This window comes from Bombina bombina, chromosome 3, assembly GCF_027579735.1.
Source record: "Bombina bombina isolate aBomBom1 chromosome 3, aBomBom1.pri, whole genome shotgun sequence".
In the NCBI taxonomy this organism is placed as follows: Eukaryota; Metazoa; Chordata; class Amphibia; order Anura; family Bombinatoridae; genus Bombina; species Bombina bombina.
This window is the reverse complement of record NC_069501.1, coordinates 685,048,986-685,070,163: the sequence shown is the minus strand read 5'-3', so window position 1 is coordinate 685,070,163 and position 21,178 is coordinate 685,048,986. Positions and strand designations below refer to the sequence as shown.

Below are 21,178 nucleotides of genomic sequence, written 5' to 3'. Positions count from 1 at the left end.
CTTAGCTTTGTGAAGGAGTTCTATGAGCTCGGGTATTAATGGGAGAGGGTACCTATTCTTAACAGTGATTTTGTTTAGGTCTCTGTAGTCTATGATCGGACGTAATGATTGATCTTTGTTTTTGACAAAAAACATTCCTGCACCAGCAGGAGATACCGAGGGTCTGATGAATCCCTTCTTAAGGTTCTCGTCTAAATAAGCTTTTAAATGTTCAAGCTCAGGTTGACTCAACGGGTATAAGTGACCATAGGGTATAGTTGCACCAGGTTTAAGGTCTATGGGGCAGTCATAACTGCGGTGTGGTGGTAAGTTTTCTGCCTCACGTTTGCTAAATACTTCTATATATTGGGTGTACTCCTTAGGAATGATAGGCAACTCCTCATCTACCTGTGCTACCTGTATTACATGTGTGGGAGATGTACAGGTACTCTTACAATATGGGGAGTCTAAAGTGAGTTTTAATGTCTTCCAGACTATAGTGGGTTCATGCAAGCGTATCCACTGTATACCTAAAACCACAGGAAAAAGAGGAGAAGGCAATACATCAAAACGGATATATTCATGATGATTGTCTTGTGTGGTAACCAATAAAGGGACAGTATGATGTGTTATTGGACCGCTAGATATGTATGTGCCATCAACCACACGAATAGAGACAGGAGTGGTTTTTCTTTCAAGTGCTATTTTATTTATTTTCACAATGGTAGAATCTATATAATTCCCGTGGGCCCCGGTGTCAACAATAGCCTCAGTGGTTAGGCGTCTACGTTCCCACTGCAAAGAGAGAGAGATGATACAATAAATAGGGTTATTCTGCTTTGAGGTAGAAATGTTAGTCATAATGCACTTACTTTTCTTATTCTTTTGTAGCAGTGGACATTCCTTTACGGAATGGGAAGGATTAGCACAGTATAGACAGAGTGCTAGAGTTTTGCGTCTCTGCTTTTCTTCTAGTGACAGAGGACCTCTTAGAACTCCAATCTCCATCGGCTCTTGAGTGGTACTACTGGTAGCCCCATGGGATATGGGAGGCGTAGGTTTTCGGTAGATAACTTCAGAACTATGTCTTTCACTTCTCCTTTCCCTGAGACGCCTGTCTATTTGTATGGACAGCCTCATCAGCCCTTCCAATGTATCTGGTAGAACCACTCTAGCCAACTCATCCTTAATAGACTCAGAGAGACCCAGTCTGAATTGGTTTCTAAGAGCTATTTGATTCCATTGGGAGTCTGTAGAAAACTGCTTAAATTCAGTGATATACACCTCAACTGGTTTAGAACCTTGTTGTAAAGCTCTCATCTTAGTTTCAGCTGTAATTTGTGAATTAGTATCCAAATACAATTCATCCATGGCAGTGAGGAAATCTGGTAGGGAAGTGAGAATAGGATTATGTGTTTCATAAAACGAGTCTGCCCAGATCCTGGGTTCACCACGTAAAAAAGATATCATTGTCAAAACTTTCAGGTGATCACTAGGGTAAGTTTTAGGTTTGAGTGTGAAAAGCAACATGCATGCATTCTTAAATTGACGATATAGACGTCTGTCGCCTGAAAATAAATCAGGGGATGCTATCTGAGGCTCAGGTTGGCTTACCGGAGGTGGTGTTGTAACCTTCACAGTGTCTCTGATAACCTTTCTCAAAGTTTCATTCCCCACTTGTAAGGCACTCATGGCCTGTCCTAGTTGATCTACCTTTTGTGTAAGATTGTAAACAATTTGCGGCAGATCCGCTGGATCCATTATTAAGGCTTAGTAATTCTGTTAGGGATCAGATTTAAAGATCTTTCAACTATTGCTGTGGATCTACAGCTGCGGATCAGATGTAATGTTTCACTCAGCACTTAATTAACATATGACGATGTTAACCATACTGGGGCTCAGAGTGAGTTAATAAACTTTAAGTCTATGTGGAGACTTGGGAAAAATAAAGGAGTAACTTAATATGTTAAGTATCCATAAAGAAACAGATTAACAAAGTAATTATTTTTGATGGTTAGTGGAAAAGTATCAGTTCATATGCATCACAAAACAATTAATGTAGCAGTTCCTCTGTGACCAATAATTAGTGAGGTGTGCGCCAAAGATTTAAAGTCACAATAAGATGTTACACAACTCAGTTAGCTGTAGTGAGTTAGACGTAGGTTACCTGTTGAATCGGCTGAGAGCAGAGAACTCAAGCGGCACTCGAGACAACAGCTGATAGGCGGTGAGTGACAGCTTACTGAAAACCGGTTGCGGTTGGCGTCTGACGTCACAGGAATGAAGTCCGCGGGAGATTAAAACTCACAAATCTTCTGGTGATGTTGAAAAAGCACTCAGATGCTTGAAGTATAATCCTGGCTTGATAATATGAGAGGAAAAGCAACGGAAATGTATACTGTAACCAAAGTAGTGAAAACAGAACACCGAAGCAGGGTGTCAGTTTCCCTTGAATAAAGTTTTGAACAATTTTCCAGTAAGGTAGCTTGAAATAAGCAGGAGCTCAGTTTGTAGCAGAGTTACCTAGGGATAAAACTCAATTACTAAGCACCTGGCTGGCGTCAGGGGAAAACTTAAATAGGCTAGGAGGAACTAAAAGGTAAAGGTGGTATTGGTAATTGTATGACAGTTAACATAAGGTGGTATAGTGAGTTCTGACACATATCTTCATATTCCAATTCATCCAGACCACTATCAGTTTTGGAGATTCTCTTTTCTAGACAAGCATTACCAATTTGTCGCTCTTCCATTTGGCCTAGCAACAGCTGCAAGATTTTTTTCAAAGATTCTTGGTGCCCTACTCTCTGTAATCAGAGAACAGGGTATTGCGGTGTTTCCTTATTTGGACGATATCTTTGTACTAGCTCAGTCTTTACATTCTGCAGAATCTCACACAAATCAACTAGTGTTGTTTCTTCAAAGACATGGTTGGAGGATCAATTTATCAAAAAGTTCCTTGATTCCTCAGACAAGGGTCACCTTTTTAGGTTTCCAGATAGATTCAGTGTCCATGACTCTGTCTCTAACAGTCAAGAGACGAATAAAATTGGTTTCAGCTTGTCGAAACCTTCAGTCTCAATCATTCCCTTCAGTGGCTATGTGCATGGAAGTTTTAGGTCTCATGACTGCAGCATCAGACGCGATCCCCTTTGCTCGTTTTCATATGAGACCTCTTCAGCTTTGTATGCTGAATCAATGGTGCATAGGATATCCTTAAATCCCAATGTTCGACTCTCTCTAACTTGGTGGTTAGATTACCATCATATAGTTCAAGAGGCCTCTATTGTTCGTCTAACCTGGACTGTAATCACAACAGATGCAAGTCTTTCAGGTTGGGGAGCTGTCTGGGGATCTGTGATAGCACACAGGGTTTGGAAATCTCAAGAGGCGAGGTTACCAATCAATATTTTAGAACTCCCTGCTATTTTCAGGGCTCTTCAGCTTTGGCCTCTGTTGAAGAGAGAACCATTCATTTGTTTTCAGACAGACAATATCACAACTGTGGCATATGTCAATCATCAGGGTGGGACTCACAGTCCCCTAGCTATGAAAGAAGTTTCTCAGATACTTTCTTGGGCGGAATCCAGCTCTTGTCTAATTTCTGCGGTACATATCCCAGGTGTAGACAATTGGGAAGCGGATTATCTCAGCCGTCAGACTTTACATCTGGGGGAATGGTCTCTCCATCCAGATGTGTTTTTTCTGATTGTTCAGATGTGGGGTCTTCCAGAAATAGATCTGATGGCTTCCCATCTAAACAAGAAACTTCCCAGGTACTTGTCTAGGTCCAGGGATCCTCAGGCGGAGTCGGTGGATGCGTTAGCAGTTCCTTGGTTTTACCAACCTGCTTATATCTTTCCACCTCTAGTTCTTCTTCCAAGAGTGATCTCCAAGGTCATCACGGAACAATCGTTTGTGTTTCTGGTAGCACCAGCATGGCCTCACAGGTTCTGGTATGCGGATCTTGTCCGGATGTCCAGTTGCCAACCTTGACCACTTCCTTTAAGACCAGACCTTCAGTCTCAAGGACCGTTTTTTCCATCAGGATCTCAAATCGTTAAATTTAAAGGTATGGAAATTGAACGCTTAGTGCTCATAGAGGTTTCTCTGACTCAGTGATTGATGCTATGTTACAGGTTCGTAAATCTGTTTCTAGGAAGATTTATTATCAAGTTTGGAAGACTTATATTTCATGGTGTTGTTCTCATAAATTCTCCTGGCATTCTTTTAGAATTCCTAGAATTTTACAGTTTCTTAAGGATGGTTTGGATAAAGGTTTATCTGCAAGTTCCTTGAAGGGACAAATCTCTGCTCTTTCTGTTTTATTTCACAGAAAGATTGCTAAACTTCCTGATATTCACTGTTTTGTGCAGGCTTTGGTCTGTATCAAGCCTGTCATTAAATCAATCTCTCCTCCTTGGCGTCTTAATTTGGTTTTGAAGGCTTTACAGGCTCCTCCTTTTGAGCCTATGCTTTCTTGGAAAGTGTTATTCCTTTTGGCTATTTCTTCTGCTAGAAGAGTTTCCGAATTATCTGCTCTTTCTTGTGAGTCTCCTTTTCTAATTTTCCATCAGGATAAGGCAGTTTTGCAGACTTAATTTAAGTTTTTACCTAAAGTTGTGAATTCTAACAACATTAATAGGAAAATTGTTGTTCCCTCTTTGTGTCTTAATCCTAAGAATTCTTTGGAGAGATCCTTACATTCTCTGGATGTTGTAAGAGTTTTGAAATATTATGTTAAAGCTACTAAAGATTCCAGGAAGACTTCTAGTCTATGGGGCATATGTATCAAGCTCCGAATGGAGCTTGATGCCCTGTGTTTCTGGCGACCTCTGCTCCATAACCTGTCCGCCTGCTGTGAGCAGGCGGACAGACATCACCGGAAATCAACCCGATCGAGTACGATCGGGTTGATTGACACCGCACTGCTGGTGGCCTATTGGCCGCGAGTCTGCAGGGGGCGGCGTTGCACCAGCAGCTCTTGTGAGCTGCAGGTGCAATGCTGAATACGGCGAGCATATTGCTCGCCGTATTTAGCGAGGTCTGGCAGACCTGATCCGCAGTGTCGGATCAGGTCCGCCAGACCTTGATAAATATGCCCCTATTTGTTGTCTTTTCTGGTCCTAGGAAAGGTCAGAAAGCTTCTGCCATTTACTTGGCATCCTGGTTAAAGCTTTTTAAAAATCAGGCTTATTTGGAGTCAGGTCAGGCCCCACCTCAGAGAATCACAGCTCATTCTACTAGATCAGTTTCCACTTCATGGACTTTTAAGAATGGATCTTCAGTTGATCAGATTTGCAAAGCAGCAACTTGGTCTTCTTTGCATACATTTACTAAATTCTACCGTTTTGATGTATTTGCCTCTTCGGAAGCAGTTTTTGGTAGAAAAGTTCTTCAGGCAGCTGTTTCAGTTTGATTCCTCTGCTTATGTTTTAATTTTTTTTCTTTTCAATTATGAGAAAAAAATATTTGTTTGGATGTGGATTTAATTTTTTCAGTGGATAATGGCTGTTTTTATTTTTATCCCTCCCTCTCTAGTGACTCTTCTGTGGAGTACCACATCTTGGGTATTACTATCCCATACGTCCCTAGCTCATGGACTCTTGCCAATTACATGAAAGAAAACATAATTTATGTAAGAACTTACCTGATAAATTAATTTCTTTCATATTGGCAAGAGTCCATGAGACCCACCCTTTTTATGGTGGTTATGTTTTTTTGTATAAAGCACAATTATATTTCCAGTTCCTTTTTTGATGCTTTCCACTCCTTTTTCTATCACCCCACTACTTGCATATTCGTTAAACTGAATTGTGGGTGTGGTGAGGGGTGTATTTATAGGCATTTTGAGGTTTGGGAAACTTTGCCCCTCCTGGTAGGATTGTATATCCCATATGTCACTAGCTCATGGACTCTTATTATGTTTTTTATCTTATGATTTTTTAGATTAAGAATTTTTTAAAGATAGTTTGTTTTTGTTTTTTTAAATGTAAAAGAAAAGAGCAGGCAATCACCATTAAAGAGCTGATTACTTACAAAAGCGCTGATTAATTTACCAGGGCACCACCCAACAAAGGGCAATTTTTAGAGTACATTTTGGTAAAAAAAATTAAAAAAAAGGTTTGTAACTTAGTGGGTCTTAGGTTAGGGGTCTTGGGGGTTAGCTGTTAGGGGGTTAATAGTTTAGGCGGTAGTTTGCGATGGAGGTTGTGGTGGTTAGGGGGCTAATAGATTAGGAGGTAGTTAGTGTAGGGAGTTTATTGCTGTGAGTGAAATGGTGGTTTAGGGGTTATTAGTGTAGGGAGTTTATTGCAATGGGGGTGTGTATAGGGAGTTTATTGTGGTGGGGAGGTGGCAGTTTATGGGGTTAATAGTGTAGGGCATGTATTGTGATGGTGGTGTGGCGGTTTATAGGTTAATAGTGTAGGGAGTTTATTGCGGTGGGGGTGTGGCGTTTTGGGGTTAATAATGTAGCGGAGTAGTTTGCTTTGGAGGGTAAGGCAGTTTAGGACTTATTAGAGGGGCTTATTGCAATGGGTGTTATAGCCCGAGTGTAGGTGTTATTTTTTTTTTTAACATCGCTGCTTCATTGAATTCAATGGGGTTACTGTAAAGAAACAAATGAGATATCACTTGGTTAACTTTTTAAGCATGCTGGGTTTTAACTTGTAATACCAACACTACCTGACATATGCAAAAAGTTAACTTCTACCAATATATGGGTGTGTATGTGTATATATCTATGTGTATTTATCTGTTTATATGTGTAAATATGTAGATACATACATATATACACAAATAAACACACATAAACACACACATCTAAATATATATATACACACAATTGTGAGTCCTTTCCAGTTAAATACCTTGAAACATTAAATATTTTAATTCAGTTTTAATAATGTTTAATGTGTTTTATTGTCTTTTGAATATAAATACTTCCAATGTTCTACACTTTTTCTACACAATGTTCTTTTTAACAGACACGTTAAATTGTTACCTTGAGCGCAGTTAGCATGCCACTTGTAATCTGTATTTAGGATTTATAAATAATATTGGAGGATAAAAGTGACATGGTCATATTATCTCAAACAACTTTTTTGTATCTATAGACAATTTGTAATGTTTAAGGTAAATTATTGACGTTTCTACAAGTGTTTAATTAACCCTTTCGTGACAGCATCAATTTGTCTACAATGGAACAACGTTCCAATGTAGACAAATTGAAATTCCTGCAATCATGGACGCGATCACAAAATTTCAGTTATGGGATTGGGTCAGGGGGGCGTCCCTATGACGCTAGGCATGCCCTCCAGACCGTGATCAGATCCAGAAAGCGCCGTTGGCTTCAGGACAGCCAAACGGCTAGGACGGTTTATTCCGTCCTAACAGCGCTAAAGCCCAGTGCGGTTGGGACGGAATAAAATGCCATAACGGCTTTAAAAGGTTAATATGGTTACTCTGTCAGTAAATAGTGATAAAAGTTGTGATACTACCAAGCCAAAGTTGATTTTAACCAATTATATGATTTTAATTTGAGTATAAAATGAAGGGAAAAGGAGATGTAGATCGCTGTATGATTAGGGATAACAGATAACAGACAGATGAATGATATTTTTGGAACAAAGTATTTGTAATTTTCACCTAACTATGAAATTATTGCTTGTTTTTGCATTATTTTAAAAATTACTATTTTGTACCTCAGAAAAATGCCCATAGTAAGAAAGTCAAACTGTTTGGAAAACTATACAAAAATATTTTATATGGTTTAAACTAAGTGCTTTCCATGTCTCATTAAAAGAAACATAATAATGCTAATAAAGTATAACACTCACTCTGTTTGGTAAGAGGTCCTCTTGGGATAGAAATCCAGGCTGATGTATATTTGGGTTGTAGTCTCCATACTGAAAGACAGATTTCGTAGATGACACTTAACTTGAAAAAGACTGGTTCATAGTCACAAAGCAATGAATTATTAGAAGAAATATATCTAGTATAAAGTAATTAAAATTTTATAGCTATCATGAAGTAATTAAAATATTGTGCCTTATAAGGATACTAAATCCATATTTTTTAATTTCATGATTCAGATAGAGCATGCCATTTGAAGCAATTTTCTAATTTACTTCTATTACCAATTTTTCTTCATTCTCTTTCTATCTTTACTTAAAAAGCAAGAATAGAATGCTTAGGAGCCAGCACTTTTTCGGTTTAGCACCATGGATAGCACTTTCTTATTAGTAGCTACATTTAGCAAACCAATAAGCAAGCATAACCCAGGTTCTGAACCAAAAATGGGCCGACTGCTAAGCTATACATTCCTGCTTTTACAATAAAGATAGCAAGAGAACGAAGAAGTATTGATAATAGGAGTAAATTAGAAAGTCACTTAAAATTGCATGCTCTATGTAAATCATTAAAGAAAAAAAAATATGTTTTTAGTATCCCTTTAAATCATTTATCTGTGATTGCTTTATGGAGTATTTTCCTAAAATATGAAAACTTTTGGGCATTTTTTAAAGCAAATATTTAATTTGTAGATTTGTTTATTCCAAAAACAAAATTTCAAATATTAAAGCTTACAAAAGCCCCTTGTGTTCAAGCCATATTTCTCTAAAAAAAACTATCTCCTATTGCTTAAGAAAATTACAACTGTTTTACATAATATATTTGAAGATTATACAGATATCTGCACTTGCTTCCCTCACCTTAGACTATATCAAACAAAACTGGCATCAAGAGACTACAGATTACCAGGTACCTATAATTAAAGTTGTGATAAAATTAAAATATGCCAGTTTTCAGCGAATGTGGCTATTTTATCACAGGATAAATAATCTACAGAATGAAGCTGGTGATTTGAAATGAGTGTGCCCTTTTTTGTGCATGATAATGATACATTACTAGAAATGTATGATTGTAACTTTACCCAAGTGCCCAATGTACGTATGGAGCTTGATGCCCCGTGTTGGCTCACCAGAAACAGAATGAAATTGAAGTTATGAAGCAGCGGTCTAAACACCACTGCTCCATAACCTGTCCGTCTGCTCTGAGGTGGCGGACAGAAATCAACCCGATCGAATACGATCGGGTTGATTGAAACCCCCTGCTAGCGGCCGATTGGCCCGAATTTGCAGGGGGCGGCATTGCACCAGCAGTTCACAAGAACTGCTTTTGCAATGATAAATGCAGAGAGCGTATGCAATATCGGATCATGTCCGTCTCCACAATAATAAATCGGCCCCATAGTCTCTCTATCCTTTGCTCAGTGTTCCACTAGTGACATTGTTTTTTATTGCATCACACTGATCAAATATATTTGTTTCTTTCCAATAAAATAATTTTTTTCAAATTTAAATTGATATCCTATCAATTTCCACTGCTGAATATACAGCTCTGTTCCACTTGGTAAAGGTAGAAACTTCCAAGAAGTGCTTGGAATGGCATTTCTTGCCCTATTCGTACCCTGCTCTCTTTGTAAGCTTTTGTTCATATAACCAAGATAAGATTTATTTAGTGAGAGAGAAAAAGAGAGAATTGTTTCCAGCAATGACAGTAAAAAATGATCATGTTATACACACAACAATATGTGAATGGCTGTGCTAATATGATTTCACATTACAGATAAAGAAATTGATTTATTGGTAAATATAACATTTATGCCTTAAAGGGCCACTAAACCCAAAATCTTTTTTTCATGATTCAGATAGAGAATACAAATGTAAACAACATTACAATTTACTTCTATTATTTATTTTGCTTCATTTTTTAGATATCCTTAGTTGAAGAAAAAGCAATGCACATGGGTGAGCCAATCACATGAGGCTTATATGTGCAGCAGCCAATCAGCAGCTACTGAGCATATCTAGATATGCTTTTCAGCAAAGAATATCAATAGAATAAAACAAATTAGGTAATGGAGGTAAATTAGAAAGATGTTTAAAATTGCATTCTCTTTCTAAATCATGAAAGAAAAAATGTGGGTTTAATGTCCCTTTAAATATTTACCTAATCTCATATGAATATCGACTGGATGGTTAGTACTCAAGCAACCAATATAAAATAAAAACATCTGTTTCGAAACTGACACCTGCAAGACTTACTACAAAACTATTAAAGAAAAAAAGAAAAACTGATATGTGAAGTAACTTTCTACTTATTCACCTTGTTAAATATGTCTATGGGTTAACATAAGTAATAGTACCTTAAGCAATAGTTTAAATTCAACAAATAAGAGCAGAAACCACAAAGAGGTGGGTATGCTCGAAAAAAAGTTTGCTTTTATGTAATTATCTGTAAATACTAGGGTAATGGTCCATTAAAATGTAGCTTTTCATTAAAGGGACAGTCAAGTCCAAAAAAAAACATTCATGCTTCAATTAGGGCATGTAATTTTAAAAAACTTTGCTTTGTTCTGTTGGTATTATTAGTTGAAAGCTAAACCTAGGAGGTTCATATGCTAATTTCTTAGACCTTGAAGGCCGCCTCTAATCTAAATGCATTTTGATAGCTTTTCAACACTAGAGGACATTAGTTCACATGTTTCATATAGATAACATTGAGCTCATGCACGTGAATTTACCATGGAGACAGCTCTGATTGGCTAAAATGCAAGTCTGTCAAAATAACTGAAATAACGGGGCAGTCTGCTGAGGCTTAGATACAACATGGGAATGGGTAATTAAGGGATTATCTATCTTTTAAAACAACAACAATTCTGGTGTTGACTGTCCCTTTAAATTGTTAAATTAAAAAGAGCAGCAAAAAAGAAAAAGGGCTGCTTGTTGCTCACACACACACACTTAAAAACACAACTCCAGTTAGTATATAGATAAATGAATAGATTATTTTGTAGCTAGTATGCTATTGGAATGTATTACTAGAGAGAGAGAATATGCTCATGTATTTTTAGACACCAACAAGTACTGTGTCTATCGGTATAACTTTGATCAGTTGCTCAGCGTTAGCTATCAGTTTTGTTATACAACTTTAAATCAACACAGTAACAACACTTGCAGTGCTATCACTCTTAGCTGTACTAGGAGAGTACCGACTAGTGCACCCTTCTCTGAGAGAATATTGTTTTCCAATATATTATCTTTTAAACTAGTTCAACATTTTTAACGAATAGTAATATTAACAACAACTGGAGGGCAATTAAAATACAACAAATCCCCTGATGCGGTCGCGTTTCACATACGCTTCCTCAGAGGGGTACTTGGTAGCTTGGAAATAAATGATAACGATGGAAATTTGATGATGATGATAAAGTGTTGCAGATTTGATTTTGATTATCTGAATTTATAGAAGGTCCATTACAAAGTTTTATACTGGCAGGCGTAATCGCCATTTCTATCACCCTAACTGTATAAAAACATACTTTATATAGGACTAAACACGTAGCATTAGCTTACACGTGTCTTGACAGGATAATCAGAAGAAAGCTTAACCACCACACCTTGTATAGCCAAATGGTTAAAATGGTAACATTTTTTAAGTCATTTGAAATGGATGGAACAGCTCATCTGTACATGAAGGGAAAACATGTTATTTAAGCACAGTATTTTATATAAGAATAATTTGAAATTGACATTGAAATTGTACTGATATATGAAATTCATTTAAATTACATCAAAATCTATTGACATTTTTTTAGATTATACTTATATGGTCCTCAAGAATGGGACTGGGGTTTTATTGGCAATGTGGATGCCCAGTAAATGTTTAGGTGTCTATAAGGTGTTTTTGTGTTTTCTTTTTGTTTGATTTTGTAACTAAAACAACAGTTCACAATTTATTTATCATGGCCTCGATCCGATATAAATCGTCGCCCGCAAAAGCCGGCGACGCCAAATTTTGCGCGAGTTTGGTATCCTATATACGGCGTAACTTAGAAGTTATGCGCGTATATTTCTGCCTTCGCCCGTCGTTTTTTGACCCATAGACTGACATACAAAACATGCGCAGTTTGGTATCCAATAAACGGCGTAAGGACTTATGCGTGCAGATTTCAGAAAATCTACTCCATTCTCATCTCGCCACAAATTGCAGGCGCAGCAACCCTTGCACTGACTTAGAAACTAACGTAACTCTCTGAAGGCCTAACAAATGCATGCTTAACAACATACATATAAGCAGCTTGATTACAAATAGTTAACCTCTTCAAAGCATTTATTATTCCTGCCCCTGCAAGTGTGCCAAACCAATCACAAAGGGGTGCATCATTGGGCACAAGGGGTGCATCATGGGGCACAAGGGGTGCATCTTTGGGCACAAGGGGTGCATCATGGGGCACAAGGGGTGCATCATTGGGCACAAGGGGTGCATCATGGGGCACAAGGTGTGCATCATGGGGCACAAAGGGTGCATCATGGGGCACAAGGGGTGCATCATTGGGCACAAGGGGTGCATCATGGGGCACAAGGGGTGCTGGAAGCCCTACAATCCCCTGTTGTTCCGTCTACACATGCTGATTCTATAGTTGCTGCTGAGGTCCATGGTCATGGTGCTGCCCTTCTGCAGCTGGTCATCGAATTACATACTGCGGATTTCCACTGCATGTAAGTGAAACTACTACATCCCACCCCCATTCCCATCACCACCCTAATTACTGAAAATATATCATTAGTTCAATTCATGTTTTGGTCACTATGATTTATTGACTATCATTTCGAGGAATGAAAATGGATGTTTATACCTTATGTTCACACCTTCTGTAAAAACATTATTATTTAGATATATATACCCATGTGCAGGGATAGGCAAGGTGTCCTTCACTAAAAGTCTTTACCTTAGAAAATGTCCGCCACAGCCTTGGCTCATGCCTATCCCTGCACATGGGTCAATTTCTATTGGATGTGAGAAACCTTGATTTACATCTTAAAAGTGAATAGCACTATATGTACCCTTCATACACAACTATGTGATGTGGTTTAGAGAACATGAATATGTCATAAACATGATGATATTACCTTTTTTGGGCCATTTCCACACAGGCCTTATTATATGTTTCAAAAATATTAGTGTACTAAAACACCCCTCACATGGATGTGGATGACAATTATATGGTAAATAACAGAGGACAAGATTTAGGCTGAAATTATAACTAGATTTTCTTTTTTTAGGCTTCCTTAGATGATGGGGGCTGAGGTGGCCTGTGGAAGTGGCTCTCCTGGGTCCTCCTGGGTGTGTGGATTCAGGAGGGATTCTGCAGGAGTGCTGGCCACAGATGAGAGGCTGTGAGGCAGTTTTCCTACTGGTGTGTGAAATGCTCCACCAACACACCCAACAGTTGGTTTTGTTCCCCACCATCTGTTGTCAGTCTGCATCTGCCATATCCAAAATAACTCTCATCATCTGAGATTGGTTTTCAGGACCTATACCACTTAAAAGATTCTGCCATGTCCCGTTGCAGCTCAATGGAACGCTGGAGTAAAGTCTTGTTGCTCCTGTAAATCCTGCGTTGGTCTTTTCTGCATTCTCTTGTAGCTTGCTGTGCAGCCTCCTCTGGAGGGCAATGTATTCGTCGCCCAGGGCAGAAGTCAGAGATCTACAGGCTGTTCACCAGCAGAGATTATAGGCGCAGGTTCACCTCTAACTGCTGTTGCATCTGGAACTATAACAGCTGTTGCTTCAGGAGGAACTAAAACATCTGTTGCTTCAGGGGAACTACAACAGCTGGTGCTTCAGGAGGAACTACAAACCAGCTGGTGCTTCAGGAGGAACTACAATAGCGGTGCTTCAGGAGGAACTACACACAGCTGTTGCTTCAGAGGAACTACAACAGCTGGTGCTTCAGGAGGAACTACACACAGCTGGTGCTTCAGGAGGAAACTATGACAGCTGTTGCTGCAGGAGGAACTACCACAGCTATATGCCTCCTCTTCATATGCTGGAGCTCTTCCAAGGGAAGCTGATGGTGGAGCTCTCCGGGTGGACTGGTAGTCCCATTGACGACTGGTGTGCGACCACTCAGCCTGTCCCAGTCTGTATGTCCCTGGTTGGGTAAAAGTCCTGACTGGCCTGATATTGGGGGGGGGTAAAGACACTCTACCCCCTTTGGTTCTCATAATGTTGACTTTATCTTGGAAATTTAAGTAATGAATAATAACTATGGGGAATATTTATCAAGGTCTGGCGGACCTGATCCGACACTGTGGATCAGGTCCGCCAGACCTCGCTGAATACGGCGAGCAATACGCTCGCCGTATTCAGCATTGCACCAGCAGCTCACAGAAGCTGCTGGTGCAATGCCGCCCCCTGCAGACTTGCGGCCAATGGGCCGCCAGCAGGGGGGGTGTCAATCAACCCGATCTTACTCAATCGGGTTGTATTGTGGCGATGTGTATCCGCCTGCTCAGAGCAGGTGGACAGGGTATGGAGCAGCGGTCTTTGTGACCCGCTGCTTCATAACTGCTGTTTCTGGCGAGCGTGCAGGTTCGCCAGAAACACGGGGAATCAAGCTCCATTTGGAGCTTTGATACATTGCCCCCATTGTGTGGCCTTGTGCTTTCATCTGGGTATTTATTGATAATTCCTGTTTGTGCGCTCTTTCTACTATTATTTTATCTGTTTGGGTATTTAAACCTATCATTTGAGGTAGGGTAGTGAAGCAAAGGTAATTAAATTCTCAAATTCACTGCCTTTCTGGTAAGCCTACTATTCTTATATTATTTTTTGTTGAGATCTGTCTTCCTGATCTTCAACTCTAGCTTGAAGAGTTTTTATTTTATCTGCATAATTTTTATTGCTCATTTCCTGGGAACTGGAATAGTCTTCAAGTTCTGATACTCTTGACTCTACCGCTGCTATCCTATTTGAGAATGGTCTTACTTCCGATGTGAGGCCTGTATTTCATTCTTGACTGCCTCAAACTGTGGAAGTAATAGCTCCACTAATGGTTTTTTTAGTCACCTGTATCTCTGAACTATGAGTCAGAGTAGTCTTTGAGTCTGTTTAGCCATCTGTACTGGTATCTATACTCATTTTAGATTTGTTGTCTCTTTTCGAAAGGCATGGCTGGAGATCTATTTTTAAAATTTGTGACAAATCTTTTTATTAAGTGTAATGTGTAAAACTATACAAACCAAAACATGATAAGGTGTATATAAGAAAACAAAAACAAACTAATGTATAATATATACAAAAAAAAACTTTTTTTTTTTTTAAATTTTTGTTTGTTTGTATTAAGCAAAAATTATGTTCTTTGTGGTTGTGCGCCTTTCCATAAGCCTTGCAGGCTACTCATACTTACTTTTTCTACCAAAAAGTGTAGTTAATTCTTATGTGCTATAAAAAATTTTCTCTTACTCTTACTGTAACATAGTTTCAAGAAGAGATGAATGAACGCCCCAGTTAATTAAAAAGATATAAAACCCCAAAAAATTATTTTTTGATTTAGACAGAGCATACAATTTTAAAACGTTTCCAATTTACTTGTATTATGAAATTTGCTTCATTCCCATGATATTCTGTGTTAAAGAGATACCTAGGTAGGCATCTGGATCACTACATGGCAGGAACTAGTGCTGCCACTAGGGCTCTTGCAAATGGATAACATTCTTGCCAAACTGCTGCCATATAGTGCTCCAGAAATTGGCTGGCTCCTTAGCATATGTCCCTGCTTTTCAACAAAAGATACCAACAGAACAAAGAAAAATCGAAAATAGAAGTAAACTAGAAAGTTGTTTAAAATTGCATGCGTCTATCTGAATCATGAAAGAAAAATTGGATTTCATATCCTTTAAGTCTCTTCAACTCCTATAAAGTTTCTATGTAGATGACTTCATATGATTAGAAGAGCTGCATCATACTTTAGTTGATAAGCTACATAAGAACAATACAATAGCACCTAGAAGTCTTAATGACTTGTGCATTTTTGGTGTGTGCATGAAGAATACAGTAAAGCCTCAAAATTCCAAAATCTATTTAGCTAAGCCCACGATTTATTGACTGTTTTTTATTAGCATTTTGTCTCCTCACCTTTGCTTGAACAGCATAAGATGCCAAAAGAAACAGACCTTCAGGGAAACAAAGGATCTCTTCATCTAGAATTTGCTTCTTAACCTAAATGCATAAATAGGTAAAGGTGGTTTATTACATTTTATCAGAGAGGACAAGAAAGTAAATAATAAAGGGGCTATTTCTAAAACGCATATAAGTCACACTCCCCAAATAAGCATTTGGGTTTGTAAGAAATATGGGGGTCCTAAACAACTGTAGTTGTACTTATGTACAGTATGTAGGTGGTTGAAATTGCTACAGCTCCATTTAACCCCATGTTCTCCATAGCACTTCTGCTTCTCTGCTAGTATGTAAGGGTTCTTATTGTATAACAATCCATACAAATCTACCGCACTATGTATTACATCTAGTGGTACCTGAATTACCATTTATTAGTTACTGGGATTTGCAGAAGCAGCATAGAGTTAATATCCTGGAGACTTTATAAGTACCATGTTGAATATAGGCATGGGTAAGGGTAGTATACTTATCATACTCCTCTAGTAAGAATATGGGGCCCATTTATCAAGCTCTGAACGCAGCTTGTGGACCCGTGTTTCTGGCGAGTCTTCAGACCGCTGCTCCATAAACCTGTACGCCCGCTCTGATGAGGCGGGGCAGGACCCCTGGAAATCAACCAGATCAAGTACGATCAGGTTGATTGACACCGCCCTGCTGGCGGCCGATTGGCCGCGAGTTAGCAGGGGGCAGCGTTGCACCAGCAGCTCTTGTGAGCTGCTGGTGCAATGTTAAATGCGGAGAGTGTATTGCTCTCCGCATTCAGCAAGGTCTTGTGGACCTGATCCACACTGTCGGATCAGGTCCGACAGACCTTTGATAAATAGCCCCCTATGTGTTGACACATTTTCTACATTGACCACTGTCTAGTGTATACATTTCTGCCATAAAACATTGTGTACATGAATACATACATCAGACTATTCTCCCAATTAACTGGAGAATTAACCATAAAGAAAGTTATACTTTTGTAAAAATTGGCACAATATATTGTAATACTATTTCCAATTAATTTCATTGCAGTATCTTAAAATGTTTTCCTTTTTAAAAATTTTTGGGAACCTTTTCAAATTTATTCTCTTGGGAGATAATAAATACAGAACTAGATTTTAACAATTTATTTGATTCAAGACCAAATACTCTTATTAAATAAATAAATTTAAAATCTTTAAAATAAACAGTTGGATCCCTTGATGTCTACACTCAAATCCTTTTTTAATAAAAACATATATAAGGATTATATACCCTAATATGTATGTGTATTAAATGGAAGTAAGACTACACCCAAAAAACACTATACATACACACACTAACCAAACACAAACAGTAAACACAGGGCTAGATTACAAGTGGCGCAACAACTATTGCGTGGGAGCGATATCGGATTTTTGCGACTGCGTCGGAAATAGCTAGCATATTAAAAGTTGAAAGTAAGCGTGTTATTAAAATATAAAATATAGAATATTTAAAAATATTAGTAAAAATTATTAAAAATGATTATACATACTGTAAGAAATATATACTGTATATTCTATGGATTCTTTAGAATTTTTTACAGTATGTACAATAATTTTTAATAATTATTAATATTTTTTAATATTTAAACTGAAAGTAAACTTTCCTTAGCTGCTCACCATTATAACATATTATGTATTAAATGAATAGGACTTTCATTCATCAAATTTTTATAACTTGTTTTCAAATCAATTTTTTCCTGAAATAAACTCTGAATTTTATTGCCGATAAATGCAACCCAATTTTTTGGCTGCATATTGCTTCCTGGTCACGTTCTTATTTGGGCCAACTGAAATACTGGCCGTTAGGCGGCCGTGAAGCGACGTCATCGGTCTCTTGTGGCATCTGCGCATGCTGTAAAATCAACTATCTACTTTTTTCTTCAATGCGCGTGCCCTTTTCGCGCATGCGCAGACCATTCGGGATCGGACTAAGAAGAAACTGAAGCGCAATTATATTTTTCAGGACGGATCGCGAAGTTATGAAAAGATGCTGCTTGTCTATTTTTAAAAACGCATAGTAATGAATGAATACAATATTGTTATTCATTCATTACTATGTTGTGAACTAAATACACGCAATAAATTGTCCATGTAAATGCACTTCTCTAATACGTATAGAGCAGGTGGGACCGTTCTATACGCAAACACTGTAAAAAGTAGGAAGAAGTAGATGGGAGGAGTCAGCAGCATATCGGTAAAAAATAATATATTAAAAAAAAGGCATAAATCTATACATTTATTAGAAAAAAAAAAGCGATTTGCTTATTATACAGTTAGGCAATGCAGTACTTTGTTCAAATGGGACCAAATTTACTTTCACTTTAATATTTCAACAACATGCATCGAGGTAAGCAATTCTTCATGGTCGCTAAACCAATACTGCATTAGACCTAAATCGCAAACCCCAATGGTTGTTATGCATATTTTACATTACTATGTTTTTCACATAGATTTTTTTATTAAATATATATTTCTTTATGTATCTTATAATGTTAATGTAAAATAGATTTCTATACCTACATGTCTATCAGAATAGATATGCATGTATAGGTATGTACAAATATATAAAGAAATATGTATTTACAGGAAAAATTAAATTTTTCTGTATGTGAAGAACATTGGAATTATAAAATTTCCATATCTCCTGTCGGGTAAGCATGCAAGCGATAGGTGTTGGGTTTTTTCTTCTGGTCGTAATATGTGGTTAGCGCGTAAAGGGTTCACGCACAACATTTTTACTTCCAACATGTAAAACACGTGCAACCCGATGTGTGCAAAAAGATTACTTCTAGCGAAGTTTATGCTTGAGCGAAAGCACTAAATAGCGCAACACTGGCCCACAATAAATAATAGGACTTTTGTTGTTCATGACTGACAGTGACAGTAAGGGGCCGGTTTACTAAGCAGTGAATCCTGCTTATTCCGCATGAGCCTTCTGGCTTGCCGAAAACAGGAGTTAAGAGGCAGCGGTTTTAGGTGGCGGACTGAAATCATCTCGATTTGATACAATTGGGAAGATTGACGGCCCCTGCTAGCGGCCGTTTTCACTAGAAATGCTTGTGCAATGTTAAATGCCATCAACGTATGCTGTCGGCATTTAGCGAAGTCGAGCAGACAAGATTTGCTACAGCCTCTTGCTAAATTAACCCCAATGTATCTTTGCTTTTTTTTCTCTCTAGCGGTGATCACAGATGGACTTTAAACGTAAATTTTATAGTGTAAGGTCAAGTTTCCATAGCAACGACGTCGGATGGAAACGTTAACACAATTTTACACAAAAAGAGAGACTGCACACCAATGTGCAATATTTTTTCAATGGAAACCCTGGTACTAAAATAAAGTTGTAAACTACTTTTAGCTGTCAGCCGCTTCAGTAGTTTACAGGTCCATTTTAACTGATTCAATGGAAACAAGCCCTGTATTGTACTGTGAACTGTTGCAAAATGAAAGATAATTTGTGTGAAACAAACTAAAAATAATAACAGTTTTAAACATCAAAGTACCAAAGTCAAGTCAAAAGCTATCAGCATTCTAAGTTTCATAAAAATACATTCAGCCGTGTCAGCTGTAGAATTGGACACAACAAATCCCAATTATGGGGCATATTTATCAATGTGCGAGCAGACATGATACGAAGTAGTGTATCATGTCCGCCACACATTGATAAATGTCAACAGCATACGCTGTCGGCATTTATCATTGCACCAGCAGTTCTTGTGAACTGCTGGTGCAATGCCGCCCCCTGCAGATTCGAGGCCAACCAGCCGCTAGCAGGGGTTGTCAATCAACCCGATCGTATTCAATCAGGTTGATTTTTTGTCCGCGGCCTCAGAGGAGGCGGACAAGTTCTGGAGCAGCAGTCTTTAGACCGCTGCTTCATAATTTAAGACTCGCCGGAAAACAAGGGGCTCGCCGGAAACAAGGGGCATCAAGCTCCATACTGAGCTTGATAAATATGCCCCTATAAGTCAATGGCATTTTTTTTTAAATAGTTTGACATATTCAATTCAAATTTGACAGTTTTGTAGTCACTAGTAATAGCTACAAAACTGACAATTTTCAGCACAATTACATTTTTGTTTCAATATTATGCAACTTTGAAAATTTTAATTTAAACAGAAACTTTGTTCAAACTATCATAGCTAAAATATGAAGCAGTAGTACAATAATGAAATGCTCAAACACATTACAGCACTTACTGTTTGCACTTTAATGTCCCTTTAATTTTTTCTGTGTAATCTATTGTGTACATTGTGTCCATGTACAGAATTTCATGTTATGAACTTAGACCTTTAGTTTATTTATTTTTCTATTATGTAGACAATCAATAAAAAGATAATCAGTATGCTGCAAAAAGATTTGCAAACATATCTGTAATATAACAATATAAGAACAATCCATTATCATAAAAACAAAGAGATAGTAAGCAGTATTTATATATTTCTAAAAAGTGATTTTCTTTCTTATCTAGTTGTATTAAATTCAATGATCAAAGTGCATTTATTGTATAGGGACTTAAGTCAGTTTTTCATTGTAACAAAAAGCATACCCCATAACTGTCCCAATTTTAGGGGTCTGTCCCACTGTCCTGGGAAGCTTGTCATCTGTCCCGCATTGCCCCATGCATTTTTAAGAAATAAATTCTATTGGGTACATACTCAGAAGCAGATGGCTTTTCTCTCCCAGGGTTAGATACCTGTTAGATTCCCTTGGAAAAGGAAATGGTGTGTGGGTGAAGCAGGAGTAAGAAGCTGTATACCCTCTGGACCTCAGGTAAATGGTGACCTCTAACCTCTGGGAGTGATGACGTTTAACCTCTGGGAGTGATGACGTTTAACCCCTGGTTATAATACTAGCATGCCTTCAGTTTTATACGATGGGGGGGGGGGTTGTAATTAAAGAAACATGAAAGTCCAGGGAATTGTTGGGGCTACATTCTATGGGGGGGGCTAGGTCTGCTTCTTCCAGTCAGTCCCCATGTAAACTGCACAATCACATCCAGCACATGCATGCTGTGTCAATCTCAGCTTTGAAAAGGGCCAAAGAAGATTATTTTTTAATGCTACTTAGCAACAGCTTGTACACAATAATGTGCTGGGTTTGTACTGCAGCGTCATACTATTAACCTGTTTTGTCTCTTTAAAACTAAAGGCCTAGAT

General features: G+C 38.2%; 1 protein-coding gene across 2 annotated transcripts in view; it reads right to left on the bottom strand.

Annotated features, from left to right (window-relative positions):
* LOC128653902 (merlin) overlaps nucleotides 1-21,178 on the bottom strand; it is a 207,576-nt gene that overhangs the window by 99,190 nt on the left and 87,208 nt on the right. The window contains exons 5-6 of one of the 2 annotated variants that reach the window (XM_053707462.1): nucleotides 15,964-16,047; nucleotides 7,818-7,886 (exon numbers count right to left, since the gene is read on the bottom strand). In XM_053707462.1, coding sequence (XP_053563437.1) covers nucleotides 7,818-7,886; nucleotides 15,964-16,047 — 153 coding nt within the window. The remainder of the gene's footprint in view (nucleotides 1-7,817; nucleotides 7,887-15,963; nucleotides 16,048-21,178) is intronic. The other variant, XM_053707463.1, reaches the window with a different exon arrangement.